This window comes from Tupaia chinensis, unplaced genomic scaffold (genome assembly GCF_000334495.1).
Source record: "Tupaia chinensis unplaced genomic scaffold, TupChi_1.0 Scaffold000012_1, whole genome shotgun sequence".
NCBI classification, from domain to species: Eukaryota; Metazoa; Chordata; class Mammalia; order Scandentia; family Tupaiidae; genus Tupaia; species Tupaia belangeri.
Window position 1 is genome coordinate 1,776,836 of NW_006159442.1, and position 18,447 is coordinate 1,795,282.

At 40.7% G+C, this 18,447-nt stretch overlaps 1 protein-coding gene across 3 annotated transcripts in view; it reads right to left on the minus strand.

Annotated features, from left to right (window-relative positions):
• ATP8B1 (ATPase phospholipid transporting 8B1) overlaps positions 1–18,447 on the minus strand; it is a 158,898-nt gene that overhangs the window by 7,238 nt on the left and 133,213 nt on the right. For all 3 annotated transcript variants that reach the window (XM_027768129.1, XM_006139916.3, XM_027768099.1), the window contains 9 exons: positions 17,433–17,597; positions 16,593–16,704; positions 15,497–15,572; positions 12,451–12,583; positions 11,243–11,531; positions 5,585–5,808; positions 3,141–3,224; positions 1,750–1,995; positions 1,300–1,438 (listed from right to left, as the gene is read on the minus strand). In XM_027768129.1, the coding sequence (XP_027623930.1) occupies positions 1,300–1,438; positions 1,750–1,995; positions 3,141–3,224; positions 5,585–5,808; positions 11,243–11,531; positions 12,451–12,583; positions 15,497–15,572; positions 16,593–16,704; positions 17,433–17,597 (1,468 nt within the window). The remainder of the gene's footprint in view (positions 1–1,299; positions 1,439–1,749; positions 1,996–3,140; positions 3,225–5,584; positions 5,809–11,242; positions 11,532–12,450; positions 12,584–15,496; positions 15,573–16,592; positions 16,705–17,432; positions 17,598–18,447) is intronic.

Genomic DNA, 18,447 nt, shown 5'->3' on the forward strand with positions numbered 1-18,447 from the left:
CACATTTTGTTTTTTATCCATTGTTACTTATTGTTGTGCATACATGTTTCCAATATGTTTCTGAGCTCTAGGAAGTCTATCATACTGGTATTTCATAACCAATTGAAGTTGATATTGATTAGCTAACTTAATATTCTTAGGTTTTCAGGTTATTTCTCTTTTCCTCCTTTTCTATAATTAGAAATGTGACAATACAGTCTTTGAACAAATTACCTTGCCAAAACTTGGATTATTTAATGTTGGGGTATTTTCCCAAAGTGGAAATACCTAGCCAAATGTAAGAAAAGTTTTATATTCTATTATGCATTTTCAGGTAATCCTTTGGTTAGATTAAGCAATATCACAGTGCTACCAGCTACATGTGTACTTAATTTTCCATTAACTTACCAGTATTAGGTGTTTTTTCTTTTTAAAGAATTATTTATTTATTCATTCATTTATTTTAATTTGACCAGAGAGAAACAAAGAGAGAGGGAAAGTGAGAAAGTAAGCCACCAGGTCCAGGACTTGAACCGTCGTCAGCCACGTGGGAGTGTCCAGTGCCTTAACCACTATGCCACCTGCTGATACCCAGTATTAGGTTTTATGAAAAATATAAATACATAAAAGGCTTTTTATCTAACCTCTCTAGGAAAATAGAGCAAATGCACAATTGTATCTTAAGGTTTTTTTTTTTTTTTTTTTTTTTTTTTTAAGAGAAGTTTTGCTATGGGGTGTGTATGCTCGCTGGAGAAAGAAAGAGAAGAGACAAGAAATCACCCACCCCTTGGGGGGATGGCCACTCTGCGATCCCTTCTCCTCCTGAGGTTTTGGGCATGCATGCACACTCACCAGTATGTTTCAAGTCACCGAATCTTAAACTGTGGTCGGCCACATGGGAATCAAGTGCCTTAACCACGACACCACCTGATGACCCATCTTAATGTTTTGTATTTTTTTTTAACTTGCTTTCCACCCATCATCATCATTTAACTTCTAGCCAGACCATTAATGTTCACCAGCAGTAATTTATAGTTGTAACTTTAAAAAAGATTTATATATTTATTTATTACTATTATTCAATTTGACCAGAGAGAGAGAGTGAGTGGGGGGGAGGGGAGAGAAAAGAAGGAGAATGAGAAGCAAGCCACCTGGTGCAGGACTTGAACCACAGTCAGCCATGTGGGAGTCCAGCACCTTAACCACCACGCCACCTGCCAGCCCCCTGTGATGTTTTTTAACTTACTTAGAAGTTATGTCAGTATCCAAACTAATGACATTTGTCTGTATGCTTATTTTTGGAATTTCGAATTTACCAACCTGTAAACTGAAATGCAGATGGTAAGAGAACATGGATTCCAGCACTGTGAAAGTCAAACATGATGCCAAAGTAAAGTGCAATGCTTCCAAAAATGGAAAACGCATTCACGAAAGTCCAGTAGGAAGTATCCAAGCCAATCTGCGGGAAAATCAGAGAAAAAAAACAGGACACTCGTTTTGCAAAGTTAGTAAGAAATAAAGGATCTAATCATTCTGAAAACAGAATTTAGCAACTCAAACATGATTCAGCTTGATTACAGAACAATCAGAAACTAAATCACCCCTGACTCAGGCAAGAAATAAGAAATGTGCTTAGTGTAAGTGATGAAAATAGCATTCGGGTCTTGCAAAGGGGCAGAGGCTCAGTGGGAGTCAGGTGGATGGGCACGCGAGCCTACACACAGAGATACAGATACGAACAGTACCAAACAGGCAACGGAAGCCTCGTACCTGGAAATTGACTGTTATCACAAGAGCGGAGGCAACAGTGACGGCAAAAGACTGGTAGTCGGAAGGCGCCTCTCCATCCTGTCCCACGGTTTGCAGGTAAGCTCCGAGAGGTATGAAGAAGAGGATCATCGATGTTAAGATCCCGTGCAACAGGCTCACGAAGAATTTCCTATAGTTGAATAGTAAGTCTCTCTGTCCCACTACATATAACCCAGGGAATCGGAGGCTCAGTTTGTCACTCACGTCCTTAAGGGGAAAAGAAAATAAGGGTGGTGTTTGACCGTTACAGCAAGGTCAGAGATAGTTACGATCTGTATCTCAGGAAGGCTAACCACTTGCTGGCAAGTTTGAGGAAGGCAAGCAAAACAAAAACCTGAACAGATGATAAATTCTGCAGTACTTTCAGTGTGCATAGACCAATGTCATAGATTTAGCCTATCACTATTTGACATTTAATTCAGAGAGGCTGGACAGAAGTTCATTATTTTGATACTTATGAAAGGAAATCAAATTATGTCAAGAAATAATAGAGAAGCTTTTTTTTAACCTCCTGGGAATATATTGTTTCACATTCTTTAAGAAAAATTTTTATTTATTACTGGTGAGTTGGTGAGCTCATTCTAAGTTATTATTTTTTATTCATTAAGGTACTTTACTTAAAATTTGTTATTGATAAAAGGATCCTTCAAAAGTTTATGGAAAATGTGTATTCTGAAAAAACTGTGCAAGGACTTCAAAATGTTTTCAGATAAAATAAATTTGTACTTTAATTCCACTTTATACAAACATTTCAAAGTCTTCTCACATAGATTAATTTGGGAATTAAATATACACGTTTTAGAAAGTATTATAATTTACATTTTAAAATTATTATTATTTAGATTTTTGCCATAGGGTGTGTGCACTCACTGGAGAGAGAGGGAAAGTGAGAAATTGTCCCCCCGCAGGGGGGATGGCCACACCATATGCCTTCTCCTCTATTCAGGATTTTGGGCACATGTGCATAGGCGTCTGGAGCGTTTTTCAAGTCGCCAGGTCCAGTACTCAAACCTCAGAGTCAGCCATGTAGGATCCTGTGTCTTAACCACCACGCCACCTACTGGCCCTAAAGTATACTCTAAAATGAGTAAGTGATTATTTTAGGGACATTTTAGACTCTTGGTTACCTTAACAGTAAGGGCTTAGTGTCCTAAAAGAGCCCGATAAACAGTTTCATCAATGAAGTCAAGGCAGTCACAGAAATTCTCTTTTCTTATCACAAGAGGAGAAGCACTGCAGTTATCCTTGCTGCCCAACTGTGTTATAATAGGGTTTACTCGGAAAGATGGAAAATCGGAAGAACACACGGCATGCGTGCTCAGACCTTCTCTAGCAGGTGCATGGGCTCCTACCTGGTCCAGCAGCCCCATGAGCAGCACAGGCAGGCTGGAGTACAACACGTTGTAGAGCGTGATGAACCAGTCCTCATACACTGTCTGCGAGGAAGAACAGAGGGTTCCATCACCCACAGAGAAGCCGCCGGCCTAGTGGACACACCTTCCTCTACTCTCTCCAAGCCTGAGTGGGAACTCCCGCTGTAAAGCTTCCTCACTTACACCAGTACTAGACGTGAATTTGCTTCTATGGAATGAGCAGCACCATGGACCTTCCCACAGAAATGAATCTCCACCCCAACCCAACATATGTGGTGGTGGTGGTGGGGGGAATGCAGACTCCAAAAGTTTTGGATAAAACAGTCTATTCTAGGGACCAGATGGCATAATGGTTACATTGCTGGACTCCCATGTTGTTGACCATCAAGTCTCGGACCTGGCAGCTTAAAACTCACACCAGGTGCATGTACATGCATGCCCAAAATCCTGAGAGGAGAATGGAGGAGAAGGGACTGTGGCATGGTCATCCCCCTGAGGGGTGATTTCTTGCCTTCTATCTCTCTGTCTCTCTGGCAAGTGCATGTGCCCTAAAGCAAAAAAACGAAACAAAACAAAACAACCTCCCCCCCCCACACACACACGAAAAAACTCTATCTGAAAAAAAAAAAAAAAAAAGAAAGAAAAAGAAAAAAACAGTCCATTCTATTTGGACAATGCTGGAAAAGAAGTCAGCATTCATCATTTTAATATCCCTTTATTAATGAATTAGACTCCAAAAAGAAATACACTGGTTCAAAAGCATATAAGTACTGTTCAATTCTTTTCCTTTTATTTTACAAGGCCAGTATTTCCAGGAAAACGTTTTGTAAAACAGAATTTAATGGGATATAAGAAAATTCTGTGCTTCTGAAAAGGGTAAATGACACAGTGTATGCATCATCCCTCAGGGTGCAATGGCAGAAGAGGGCTGACTCAAAACCAAAAATTTTGTGCAGTGCTGCTCAGACAGGAGACTCGCCCCTGCTAGATCTCTCTATGGGTCCCTGTTCCTGCAGCTCTGCTGACACCATTCTTCTGTGGCCCAGCACTGAAATTCTGACAGCCACAGGTACCATCTGAGGTCCATTTTACTAATATTTTCTTGTTGTACTATCACCATTTAACATATTACGTAGGTCCCCTACTCCCGTTTTGCAAAATGAAAAAAAAAAAAGCGGGGGCAAACCAACAAAAAAAAGCAATAACGACAGATTTCTTCTTCTTTCTTTCTTTCTTTTTTTTTTTTTTTTTTTTTTATTGTTGCTACACGGTGCATGGGCTTGATAGAGAAAGACAGAAAGAGAGATCACCCCTCACCCAGGGGGATGGCCACATTGTAATCTCCTCTCGGGATTTTGTGCACACACACACACATGCACACACACAAGCACGAGTGTGTTTTTCAGGCTCCTGGGTCCAGGACTTAAACCACTCAGTGGGCCATGTGGGACTCAACAGCCTTAACCACCATACCACAAGCTGGTCTGGTAATAGATTTTTAAACTCACAATTTACATAATCCCTTTAGCTCCAGTCACAAGATAATTTCACACTCTTAATTAAACAATTTGCTAGCACTGTTCTTTTTTTTTTTTCTTTCTTTTTTGGAGAGGTTTTTGCTATAGGGTGCATGCGCTTGTCAGACAGACAGAGACAGAGAGATAGAAAGCGAGAAATCACCCCCCAGGGGGGATGGCCACGCCGCAATCCCTTCTCCTCCATTCTTCTCTCGGGATCTTGGGCACGCACGCACACGTGCCCAGCGTGAGTTTTAAGCCACCAGGTCCAGGATGCAAACCGCGGTTGACCACATGGGAGTCCAGCGACATAGCCATTACGCTAACTGTTGGTCCCGCTAGCACTATTCTTTAAAAAAATATTTTTAAAGGTTTTTGCTATAGGGCATGTGCACTCACCAAAAAGACAGAGAGAGACAGAGAGAGAGAGAAAGCGAGAAATCACCCCCCAGGGGGGATGGCCACGCCACAATCCCTTCTCCTCCATTCTCTCGGGATCTTGGGCACGCACGCACACGTGCCCAGCGTGAGTTTTAAGCCACCAGGTCCAGGATTCAAACTGTGGTCAACCATATGAGAGTCCAGCATCTTAACCACTGTGCCACCGCTGGCCCCACTATCACTATTCTTAAAGGCAAGATAACATGGAGAATAATATATAATGAAGATGAAAACATATAAGACCCCCTTCAAAGCAAAATAAAATACTTGAAAGGCATCAAAAACATTTTAGAACAAGAAATCATGATTATAATAAATTACGCCTCAACTACAGGCAAATACAGTACCCAAATTATACATTAGTACAGAGGGAAGAAATAAATTTGTCTTTTCAGAATTAGAGTGTATTTACTTAAGAACAAAAGCTATACTCAACATAATATAAAAATAAGATTGTAACATTACCTGTGCAGAGTAGCCATTGAAGAAGGAGTACCAGAAATGAGCCAAAGTAAATGCAAAGTTTTTGTAAAAGAAGTATCTTAAGAACTTGCACATCCTTATGTAAGACCACCGGCCATGCACCAGCAGCAGCCTCTGCAGGTATCGGAACTGAGCAAAGGAATAGTCACTTGACATGACGGCTTGCATTCCTTCCTGTCCACTTATTCCAACACCAATGTGGGCAGCTGTGGGGCAGAGGGAGAAGACTCTGTGGATCACAAGCTGATTTTAAGGTGAAACATCAGATCATAAAAATGTTTCCCAGACAAACAACAAAGAGAGACATTCAGGGAATAATAAACACAAACGTCTTGCTCACGATCTCCCACCCCTAACTCTTGAACTTAACACAAAGTCAGAGGGACAGGTTGATAAATAGCACGTGGCAGGGCCTCCATAAATATCTGTGGAAGAATCTCACATGGTGGTGAATTCCATTTGGGTTATCTGCCTAGCTCCTATGCCAATCACAGGGTGAGTCCCAGGCACACATAGGTATACTATGTGTTCCTTGGCCATGGCTGAGTCAGTAATCCATGGCAGATACTACAAACCTTCATTCTACTTTCTTCTAATTGGAGAGGTGGGAATGCAAATGAATCCCTACGATTCTCAGACTCCCTTGCAGCTAGGTATCTTTGTGAATTAAGTTCCCTTGTTTAGGCCAGCTGGAATTTGAAAGCAGAAGTGAATTGGAGCCTAGCATGCCTTCCCTTTTTGGTTCTTCTTCAGTAGGGTTCATATCTATTTTCCAGTTGCCTAGATGCTGATAGACTACTGCAAAGGCTTCTCAATTGAGAAATTCCACAAAGGACCCTTGAAGGAAGATGGTCTTCTGGTAAATGACACAGAGATTACAGGCTGAGCCTAGAACCTGTTTCCTTAGTCAATTCAGAGCATTTGACAGTATCTAGTCTTCCACTGAAAGTATCTATTAGTATCTGTTTTCTGTATTAAACCCTAGTTGATAGAAACTCAAAGCTGGAATAATCTATCACTCTTAACATTCTAGAATTAGAATTTAGGTGTGTTTGTGTCTGGAATTTTAATGTGTAAATTCTTGAGGCATAGCATAGATGTATTTTTTTTTCTGAAAGGTTCTGAAAGGCAGAGAAATAGAGTAGTCTGGAGAGAGAAAGGAAGAGAGACAGAGGAACAGAAGGTTCCTGAGGCGGCTTTTAAGTCTTAGTTCCAACATTCTCTGAGGCCTGGCCTTTTGGTCAGCGTGAAGACATCTTTGTGTCTTTTAAAAGCAAATTCTTTCTTTTCCCTTACACTAGGTTTTGGTTGTTCCCTAATACATGTAATCAGGAGAGTCTTAACTAAAACACCCTTCAATTTTCAAAGGCTTATTCATGGTTCATCATGACCTTGAGATACATCTATTTTTTTTTTTTTAAAGGGGCAGTGAAGCTTTCCAGAATATGGATAAAAACTGAAGTCACAATTTTATTCATCCTTTCAATAGTTACTAAATAGCATTTTCCAGTTAGAGAATGATGAGTTTTATCTAGGTCTTAAAAAATCATAAACATGAAGACAGATAGTGAAGTCACTTAGAGAAAACATGCTGGAGAACACAACCTATGATTACTCAGACCCTGAGAACCGCCTGCCGAGTTTCCAACTCAAAAGAAACCTCAGAGTTCCTGCTTCAGTGGCAGAATGAAGTCTGGCAAATGCAAAACATCACTGTAGTGACTTGTCCAAACATAAGGTTTCAACAATACTTTGCAGTTTCAAAACACTGAACAAACTGCCTCTCATTCAATAGTTACCACCTTTTTCAAAACACGCCAACAGTTATGACCAGTTGTGGCTGTCAAACTGCTTTGTCCTCCCAAACCATGGCCTTCTTTTCTTTCCTGAATAAGCCACAGAGAGAAATGCTGAGATTCATGTAGCTGCAGGGGCTGAGGGAGAGGACCCAAGGCTCCAGCTAGTATTGAGTCCTTCAACCCCGCCGCTGAGCAGCCCAAGAACCATATGTGAAATGAATGTTGCAAAGGTTCACAGTATAACTGAGGGCAGCTGAGCAGATGTGCCATAAAGCAACACTTAGTTTTTGTGTTTGTTTCCAAAGCCTGCATGTAGGCCCCTAGATTTTCCTGGATTTCCAAATTTGCTGTCAATGCTTTATTGATAGATACTCCTTCCTAATTCTTTCACATGTTGATCTTTTCTTTGTGCAATTCTGCCTTTCTTTCATCTCTCTCATACGTTCTCAGGGTCTAAAATCAAGACCAGAGCTGGTATGAGACATCTTCAGTATGAGAGAGAGACAGAGGGGAGGGGGCTATGACAGTTCTTGGATCCTTGTAAGGACCCAAAACATAATGGTCATGATTCCCTCCACTTCTGCTAGACTACACTGCTAGCCATGAAGCATGCTAGCCAATGGTCTGATTGCTTTCAATATTTGAATTTTACTCTACTACTTTATGACCAAAAACCATAATTCCTTTCTGTATATTGTTCTTGAGGCAGCTGAAAAAGATGCCAGCTTTTACAAAGCACAAAAAGGTATAACGTGACTAACTTTCCAGATCTCAGAATGTCCTTCATTTTCCACTTAAGTGGATGCTCCATAAGTTATACGTAAATGCAAGTGACATATAACAGAGGGTAATAGAGGTTTTAAAACAATTTCAGAATAAAAAGCCTCTACAGGTTATCTATTAGGTTGTCAGAAAAGTCATGACACAGTTTTTCTATGTGAAAAGACTTTTCTGACAACCCAATATGTTGACTTTGAGTGATCTCTCTCACTAACAATTGGTGAATGCAGAGGAACAAAATATTTTAAGTCTAAGTCATGTAATCACATGGTAAACCTTCAAAGCAAGTCATCCCTCTACACCTCACCCCCGCCCTTCCTGCTTCCCACGAACATCTCTACGTCTACATTACAACCAAACAAAAATAACGTTTGGGTTACTCGGCCTCTTGGCACAACTAGTTACGTTAAGGTACAGAATGGAAAATAAATTAGACTGGGCTACAGAGGAAGCAATAGATTTAATTCTAAGCAAGAAATGCCATTTTTCTGGCAGGACATGCAAAAAACAGTGCAGAAGAATTAAGCTGGCAGAGGTGACAGATAAATAGAAGGATAAAAAAGCAAGAAGACATACGTCATACAGGGACTCCTGTTGAGGAAGATAAGGTTGGAGTATTCTTAGTATATATCAAGGAGAAGGGAGAGGAGACTCTAAGGAGAAAAAGAGATAGACTCATGAGTCACAAAATAGACTGAATTAAAAGCCTAATTGTATATAACACATTTAAGCTACCCAACAAAACAGGACACATAACAGTTCACCTTAATGACAGTGGTATCAGAGCTGGAGGTGATAATGGAGGCATAATTCACCTAATTTCAGATAAGAAAACTGACACTTGAGCATAAACCCAGGGTTACACAGGCTGCTGGTAGTAGGATGAGGACAAATTCTTGGACTTTACTAGTTTGGGTATTTTTGTTACAACATACTCCCTTATACTGATTGAGGGAGAAGAAAGGACCAGGACTCAGGTGCATAACCACGGTTGCAGGTTTAGTTCTGTGTGCTTTAATAACAGTACAACTGCCTTTCTGCATGACAGCACTCCCTCCTCTAATAATGAGTACCCATGGTCCTCCAACCAGCACACCATCTTTGGCAGTATTCCAGGGAGGTCTGGAGGACAGCAAGAACCACATTGGAGTTTTACTTCAATGTTAAGCACATTACTCTAAACTCACACCAGGTGACCCAATGGGGAAGTCCCAATAGATTTACAAAAGATAAGAAGCAAGCCCCAGAAAGAGATGCTTAACTGAGGGAGAATATTCTCAAAAAAAAACCCCCAAAAAACACCAGAGAGAGTTGAACAATTTAGGCCATGCTCAGAATTTTTTTTAAGAGCTTTTGTTATAGGGTGTGTGCTCTCATCAGAGACAGAGAGAGACAGAGAGACAGACAGAGAGAAAGAGAGGGAGAAGAGAAAGCACCCCTCATGGGGAATGGTCAGGTCACAGTCTCTTTCATCTCCCTTTTTTTGGGGGAGGGGGATTTTGGGCATGCATGCACATGTGCCTTGCATATTTCTCAAGTTTCGGATTCTGGGTTTCAAACCATGCAGTTGGTCAGCTGCTATGAACCACCAGGTCAAGGGGTCAGCTCAAAAATGACATTTTTAAGGTGGCTAATTTAATGATTGACAGTCTTACGTGTAAAATGTAGGGTTTCTAAGTTTGTTACTCATTCTATTATAGAACAGAATATTATCACATGGAAATGGAGGCATTGATTAAGAGAGATTTTTGCTAGTCCCAATAGATTTACAAAAGATAAGAAGCAAGCCCCAGAAAGAGATGCTTAAACTGAGGGAGAATATTCTCAAAAAAAACCCCCAAAAAACACCAGAGAGAGTTGAACAATTTAGGCCATGCTCAGAATTTTTTTTAAGAGCTTTTGTTATAGGGTGTGTGCTCTCATCAGAGACAGAGAGAGACAGAGAGACAGAAAGTGAGAAATCAAACCCCAGGGGGAATGGCCATGCCACAATCCCTTCTCCTCCATTCTCCTCTCGGGATCTTGGGCACACAAGCAAATAGGCCCGGCCTGAGTTTTAAGTTACTGTGTCTAGGACTTGAACCGTGGTTGACTATGTGGGAGTCCAACAATGTAGCCACTATACCATCTGTTGGTCCCTAAATATAGGGTTTTTAAGAAAGTCTAAAAGAAATGTGGAAGAGGGTAGGCCCTGTAGCATAGTAGTTGAGCATGGTGCATAGGGAGTTGGATCCCATGGCTGACCATGGTTCAAATTCTGCCCCAAGTGGCTTGAGAAACACATTAGGTGCATGTGCGTGTGTGTAGAGAATCCTAACCAGTATAAGGAATGGCAAAAAATGGATTATGCTGTGACCATGCTCCATGGAGGGAGTGCTTTCTCTCTCCCTATCAGGCAAGTGTCCATGCTCTTTGGCAATTAAAAAAATAAATAGACAGACTAGCAGTTAGCATAATGGCTATATCTCTGGACTCTCATGTAGTCGACTGCAGTTCGACTTCCGGACCTGGTGGCTTAGGCTCACATCAGGCACGTACACCTGCGTGCCCAAGATCCCAAGAGGAGAATGGAGGAGAAGGGATTGTGGTGAGGTCATCCCTGCTGGGGGGTGATTTCTCGCTTTCTGTCTCTCTGTCTGTCTATGTCTTTCTGGAGAGTGCACGCGCCCTATAGCAAAAACCTCTCAAAAAATTTTTTAAAAATAAATAAATAGATGGATGGAAAGAAAGACAGAAAGAAAGAAGGAAGGAAGTATGGAAGAACTGCAAGGGAGATAAACATATCCAAGGAAACATAAGGATAAAGTCACCATATGGTACTCTTTATCTGCTTGTAATGTGTGTGCCACCGTCAGACTGCCCTCTCCTGCCGCACACTGCAGGCCTCTTGAGGGCGCAGTCACAGGGACAGTCAGGATGGATACATGTCTTTGTTAGACATCTGCTTTATAAAAACCAAAGGGATAAAATCTGGGGAAAAAAATAGACCCCTTCCCAGATGTCCCCGCCATTTCTTCTGTCTAGTAAGTTGAGTCTTCCTAGGCTCCTATGCGTGACTCACTTTTGATCATGTTCACGTCATTGGCCCCGTCTCCGATGGCCAGCGTGATGGCTTTCTTGTACCTCTTCACCAGGTCCACCACCATGGCCTTCTGCTTGGGGGTGACGCGGCAGCAGATGACAGCGCTGCACTCGCAGGCCAGGTCCACAAAATTCTTCTGCCGCTGCTCTTTCTTGGCCTCCAGCCTCCGCTTACTCTGGGTCCGCATTCGTCTTTCCTCTTCTGTCCTTGGGAACTTCAGCTTCAGAATATTACTACTCTTGGCCTTCTTCTCGAGGAGAATTTCATTCTGGAATTGGAGAGGGATGGCAATCGTTTTAGTGTTTAATACCAAACATACCATTCCCAAGACCTAAATTATAGGAAAGATGCTTTTGGGTTATATCCCTGATTATATTGTTGATTATAAAACATATTTGTGGGACCAGCAGATGGTGGAGTGGTTACGTTGCTAGACCCCATGTGGCCAATCACGGTTCGAGTCTTGGAACAGGTGTCTTGAAACTCATGCTGGGTGCATATGTGCCCAAAATCCTGAGAAGAGATTGGAGGAGAAAGATTCCAGTGTGGCCATCCTCCCAGGGGGTGATTTCTTGCTTTCTATTTCTCTGTCTCTCTGGTGAACACCTGTGCCCTATAGCAAAAGTCTCTCCAAAAACAATAACAGAAAACCAAAGAAACATATTTACTACAAAAATCTAGAAAAATAATAACCCATAAGGAAGAAAATGAATATTACTCATTGACTAATAAACTTGTGACCAGCAGATGGCATAATGGTTACACTGTTGGACTCCCATATAGTTGACCATGGTTTAAGTCCTAGACTCAGCAACTTAAAACTCACACTGGGACCATGTGCATGCATGCCCAAAATCCCCAAGAGAGGAATAGAGGAGAAGGGATTGCGGCATGGCCATTCCCCAGAGGGGATGCTTTCTCACTTCTGTCTCTGTCTCTCAGGCAAGTGTACACACCCTACATCAAAAATATCTCTGAAGAAATTAATAAACTAAGATAACCATTTTGATTAATTTGGTATAATTCCTTTCATATATCATGTAGTAGTAAGTCTTGATCTTAGAAAAGCACACTTTCACTTATAGGCCAAGAGATTGTTACATTGAGGAAATCCTTTTAAAACTTGTTCAAAATAAATTTCTTTCATTTGAGTCAAAGGCAGAGATGCCCTAATGAATGATACATACCAACCAAGAACCAGTGATGATCAAGGCACGGTTTTCACCAGGCGGAAAAAAAGGTTCATGCACAGGGGGTGCAAATTTTGCATAGACTCCACCTCTGTTTCTCTGGTTTTCCATCCTTGCGTGAAGAAGTGAACTGGGAGAAAATAAATTTAACTATTTAAAGTACAAGACCATAGACAGGCCCTTGACTGTGAGTCATTTTGACATACAAGTATGTATGTATATACACATACATACACACACACATACACACACATATAGTTTTTGTCAGAGGGTACATGTGCTCACAGGAGAGAGACAGAGAGAGGAAAAGTGAGAAATCACCCCCCAGGAGGGACGGCCATGCTATAATTCCTTCTCTTCTATTCTTCTGTCAGAGTTTTGGGCACACACACACACACACACACACGCGCGCCTGACGTGATTTTCAAGCCACCGGGTCCTGCACTCAAACTGTGGTTGGCCACATGGCCTTAATTCCCATGCCCACAGACCGTTAATGGACAAAAACATGAATCAATTTGTACTGTGGCATTCAAATCTAGCACTTTGGGAGCTCATCAAGTACCAAGTTTTTGAAGGCCATGGCCTCTCATCATTATGCATTCAAGATTTGAGTTTGAATAACTTCATCAAGACTTAGAGTCTCTTCAGAAGCCTCTTCACCTGCAGTAAAGATCTCCATTGAATCCTTTGACAAAAGCACAAGTTTAAGGAGACCAAAATCCATTAATATAATACATTCTATTTTTTAAAAATATTTAACTTTATTTTAATTTGACAAGAAAAGGAGAGAGAGAGAGAGAGGAAGAGAGAGAGGGGGAGAGGGAAAATGAGAAAGCAAGCTACCAGGTCCAGGAGTCAAACTGCAGCCGACCATTTTGGAGTCCAGCGCCCCAACCACCATGCCACCTGTCAGCCCCAATACATTCTATTTTATGTCCCTTCCTCTGACTTCTCTTCAATTTCCTTGACCTTTAAGGTCTTTCATAATGCTTATGTTCCTTTAAACTAGTGACAAAGAAACCACTTTCCAAAACAATATGTTCTCTGATCAAAAGTTTTTGTTGATAGAGAAGCATAAATTTGGCATGATAAGTTTAGAATTATAAATAGGTCTTTAGTTGTGTGCTATAAAAAGTTGAGTCGACAATAAGGAGATGAGGTTGAAGTGGTTAAAATATTTATTTAAGATTCGTCTTCAGAAGCTATATAGTTTAGGGAAAGGAGCCCTCAACCTGAAAGTAGATGGTGTTTATTCTAGCCTTGCTCTGACCAGGTAAATGATAACTGGGGAGGTCACTTAACCTCCTTGAGCATAAATTTCATTACCTATAAAACGAATCTGATAATATTTCTCTGCCTGCCTCACAGGGTTGTTGAGAGGATCATGGAAAGGTTTAAACAGACACATAAAATGTGCGGAACTGACACAGGGTCCTGCTCCATAGTTGAACGTTATTTCCTTGGGTCTTGGAAGCCAGATGACTGAGGCACACTGAAATATGCACCACGTCCAGGCAGGATCCATGGTAACACGGCTATGTTAAATTTGTTTTTCTTCAGTGGTGGAGGTTAAGGCGGCTGGATCCCACATGGCCGACAACACGGTTGGAGTCCCAGATCCAGTGACCTGACAATCCGCATGGGGAGGTGGGTGTGTGCCCAAAGTCTAGAGAGGAGAGTGGAGAAGAAGGAATTGCAGCATGGCCATCTCTCCAGAGGGTTGATTTCTCACTTCCCTTCTCTTTTTCTGTCTCTCTCTGGTGAGCACACACAAAGTTATGGCAAATTTAAAAATTTTTTTGTTTTACTCTGAGTACATAGACTACTATTGTAGGCTAATTCAAAGAAGGAGGAATACTATAAATTTTCTGAAATTATAAATTAGTATTGATAATACTCTTTTTTTTTTTCTTATTTTTTTTTTTTTTTGGAGAGGTTTTGGCTAAAGGGCGTGTGCGCTCGCCAGACAGACAGACAGAGACATAGAGACAGAAAGCGAGAAATCACCCCCCCAGGGGGGATGGTCACGCTGCAATCCCTTCTCCTCCATTCTTCTCTCGGGATCTTGGGCACGCATGCACGCACACCCACCCAGCGTGAGTTTTAAGCCTCCGGGTCCGGGACGCGAACCGTGGTTGACTACGTGGGAGTCCAGCAACATAGCCATTACGCTAACTGCTGGTTCCCAGTATTGATAATACTCTTGAGAAGTTATGGGTTATAACATGTTTGTGGTTTGTAAAATTTATTTACCAGGTTGTGACCAGCATTTTTATTTTATAATGAATGAATGTAGAGCAGAATACTTCACAAATGCATCCCACATGGTAAGACTAAGCATTGTTTTAGTATATATGTGTGTGTAAATATGTGTGTACTTGGACATTAAATAAATGCATTTTTTCCTATAAAAATAAAAAGGAGCTGGAGGACTCAGTGGAACTGTCAAGCCATCAGTAAACACATCACGGTAACTGTATAACATGTTGACATCTCTCATTTGTAACCTGCAGAGTTTTGTTATTACACATTTCCAGGCCAGCTATGACTGATGCAAGCCTCATGAATATGACGACACACCCTAAGGTCTGAAATGTGAGATTTGCCCCATCTAGACTCGACTTTGGGGAAACACCCAAAGTTTTCCAGGCCAAGGTCTGTGCCCTCCTCGTCTCTTCTATTTCTCTTTCAGAAGGTACAATCTTAGGAAAGGCAAAGCATGAATGTCATTCGTGTTAACTTGCTAGCGCTGTCACAAGCTCACTTCCTTTTTCAGTAGGCGAGCAAGGAGGACCTAAGGAATGGAGAAAAAAATGGCCCTTAAGCGGGCCCAAGTCTTTAAAACGAAAATCTACCCAAAATAAAGTCACGTGGTCATTTGAAACTGACTCTTGTGCTCTTTGTTATTTTGAATATGAAGAAACTGTCCCAAGCGACATAGTCTAGGTCCCATTTTCCATATCTGCTGTCTAGAGCATCTAGACTTGCCTCTGTGAAAGTGCAAAGTCACCCAGTGCCACCCCACAGGCCCTGCACTCACTTTATATCTTCCCCGTAGCAGATCGTGGTGTCGTCCGTCAGAAGCTCGCAAGCGAATCCTATATTTTCGGCAGTTTCTACGACAGAATGGAAGTAAGTCAAGTGCTGTTTCTACTGCTTGACTGAATAATTGACTTTACTGAGTAATTTTTTCCAATCCATGAATGTAACAGATTTAACCAAATATGCTATTTTTCTGTAGAAATCACATACAGCAAAAAAAATAAATAAAATAAAATAATTAAGTGTGGTTTGAGATGCTTTCAATAATAAAATGTACGATATTTTCCAATATATAAATATAAACTGGTTATTTAATAAGCCAGTGTCAGTTAAAATACTAAACACACTCAGTTCATGTGGCTGAACCATTCTGATGACACACTCAGTTCATGTGGCTGAACCATTCTGCCGTGAGAGGGAAGAAGCGTTACCCTTTCCATCAACTGTCATGTGCGGCTCTTAGCTTTTCCCCTTTTCCATGACCTCCCATTTGCTATTTATTTAAGGTCAAGGTTGTGCTTCCCTGAACTTTAAGTGAGCAACCCATCAACCCACTGATGTCAGAGTAAGAGATGTTCCTTGTTTTTCTGTGGGAGGTACTCAGTAAAGCATCAAAGCCAAACAACTACCTGTCAAGCTCTGTATAAAAATAGAAATCTTTCCTTGGGAATACAATTTTAATTATAATTTTCAATCATAAAACGAGTAAGAAAAGAAAAATTGCTGTTCAGCATCTGTATTGTTCTACTTGATGTACAAGAAGTGGACAAAGTGCTGGATGGACAGAAGGACAAGGGGAACGGCCCTTTCAGGACAGGAGCCACATTTGGTTGGAGCGCTAAGACTGATTACAATCAGAAAGACATGTTCAGGAGCTAAATTAGTGAATGAACTCTGCTATTGAGGCAGTCTAGGGAAGAATACTGTCAGGGTAGGTTGGAATAATAGAGGAGGATTTCTCAAAGAAAGCATCTTCCAAAGGAACAGAGAGTGTCTATGTGGAATAGAAAGTCTGAGAAGGTCATCTTGGGCAAAGAAAACACAGCTATAAATATTGATGAATGTGCACACCCCTTCCCTACATGGAGTGTTACCTTTTTTGTCTCCAGTAAGTACCCAGATCTTAATGTCAGCTTTTGCAAGTTTTGAAATGGTTTCTGGGACTCCATCCTGTAGCTTGTCTTCAATAGCTGTAGCTCCTAATAGCTGGAATGTAAATATGAAATAAAAAAAAAAGGAATTAGCAAATAAACCAAAAAATTTTCTGTAATTTTATTTGGACAACCTGTAAAAGAAAGGGCTGATTATACACCCTGGCTGATGTTCTTCTAGGACCAATGGCCAGTGTAGACAGGGAAGGCTGCCATGTTTTACACTCACCACAAACCCAAACACAAAACACCTTCATCCTTAAAGGAACTATTTAATTTACCAAGACTAAGATGCAAGTACAAAATCAGGGACATTAAAAATACTTCCACTGTGTATTTGCTGAATTATACCAACATAAGCCAGTTTCTCTTGCTAAAGAACAACATCAACTATTTTTGAACATTTTCCAGTAATCCAAACTCTCCAGGCAATGAACACTGAATTTTGAGAAATTTCATTCAGAATCAATGCACTAGTTTCAGTCTTTCCCACAATGAAATGAGTAAAGATTGATTTGTTACATATAAAAATCACAATAAATTTTAATAAGTGATATAAAAATAAAAGAATCCGATTAGGACTTCTCCTAATTTTCTTTTGGTTTCTCATAAAGTCAACTTCTGTTCTTGCTGAACAAAAGACATTTAAGTAACCTAGTTCTACTGCACCCATTTAAAACACGTTGGAATTATCTTTCAAACATGAAACAAACAATGTAATAAAACTTAATCAAATTTTCAATTGTTTAGACTATCAAGGAAAGAATTAAGGCAAAAACTCACAATTAAGTCTTTTTCAATCTCCTCATATACTTTATCCAGAGCTTCATCCCGATTGGTCGAGGCCACACTTGCAGCCATAAACTTTTTATTCCATTCTGCAAATTCTTTTTCTTCAATTTCCTTGTAGCAAAGGCACAGAGTTCTAAGAGTCTCATTTGCAAAGATCTGTTTTATTTTTAAAAAAGAAAAAACATGCAAAGAATAGTTAATTTGATGTAATTCAAGACCAGGTTTGAAACCTTACTTTGAAATAATACTAAGAGAATTTAAAAAAACACCATAACATCTGAGCAGGGGATTAAACTTCACTTTATAATAGGTTTTGTTTTTCTAAGCTTCCTTGAGATCCTAGAACTGTACTGCTTGTTCTCAAATTTTTTTTAAAGTTTTCCTGTAGAGCAGCATGTGTGCTCATGTAAGAGAGAAGGAAAGTAAGAAGGAAAGCGAGAAATTACCTCTAGGGGTGATGGCTATATTGCAATTCCTTTTCCTTTATCCTCAGCTCAGGACTTTGGGTGTGTGTGTGCGTGTGCAGACACACACACACCCGCCCACCATGTTTTCTTAAACTGCTGAATAGGGCACTTGAGCCATGCAATGGGCCATGTGAGAAAAAGCCACCTTAACCTGAACACCACCTGCTGGCTCCCTCAAGTTAAAGCATTCCTCCCTTCAGTAACAAATCTATAGAGTGAAGAAAACATCTCTCTCTCCTTGACTAAGAAACTAACAAAGGGAATGGCCTTGGGGCATAATGATGTAAGCACAGACCTGACAGCTTTATCATTTGTTCCCACAAATGTGTTTTGAGTCCTATCAATGAGGAACTCAACCAAGCTGTACTCCCTCAAACCAATCTGAACACATGAGGAGGCACTGCTGAAGTTAATCAAACATGTTAATAAAAAAAGAGTATCTAGACATTTTCTTGTGGTGAACAGATTGAAGTCATTTGAAACAGCTTCTAAATGAGGCCATATAAATCTTTCATTACCTCAGTCACATCTTGTCTAGC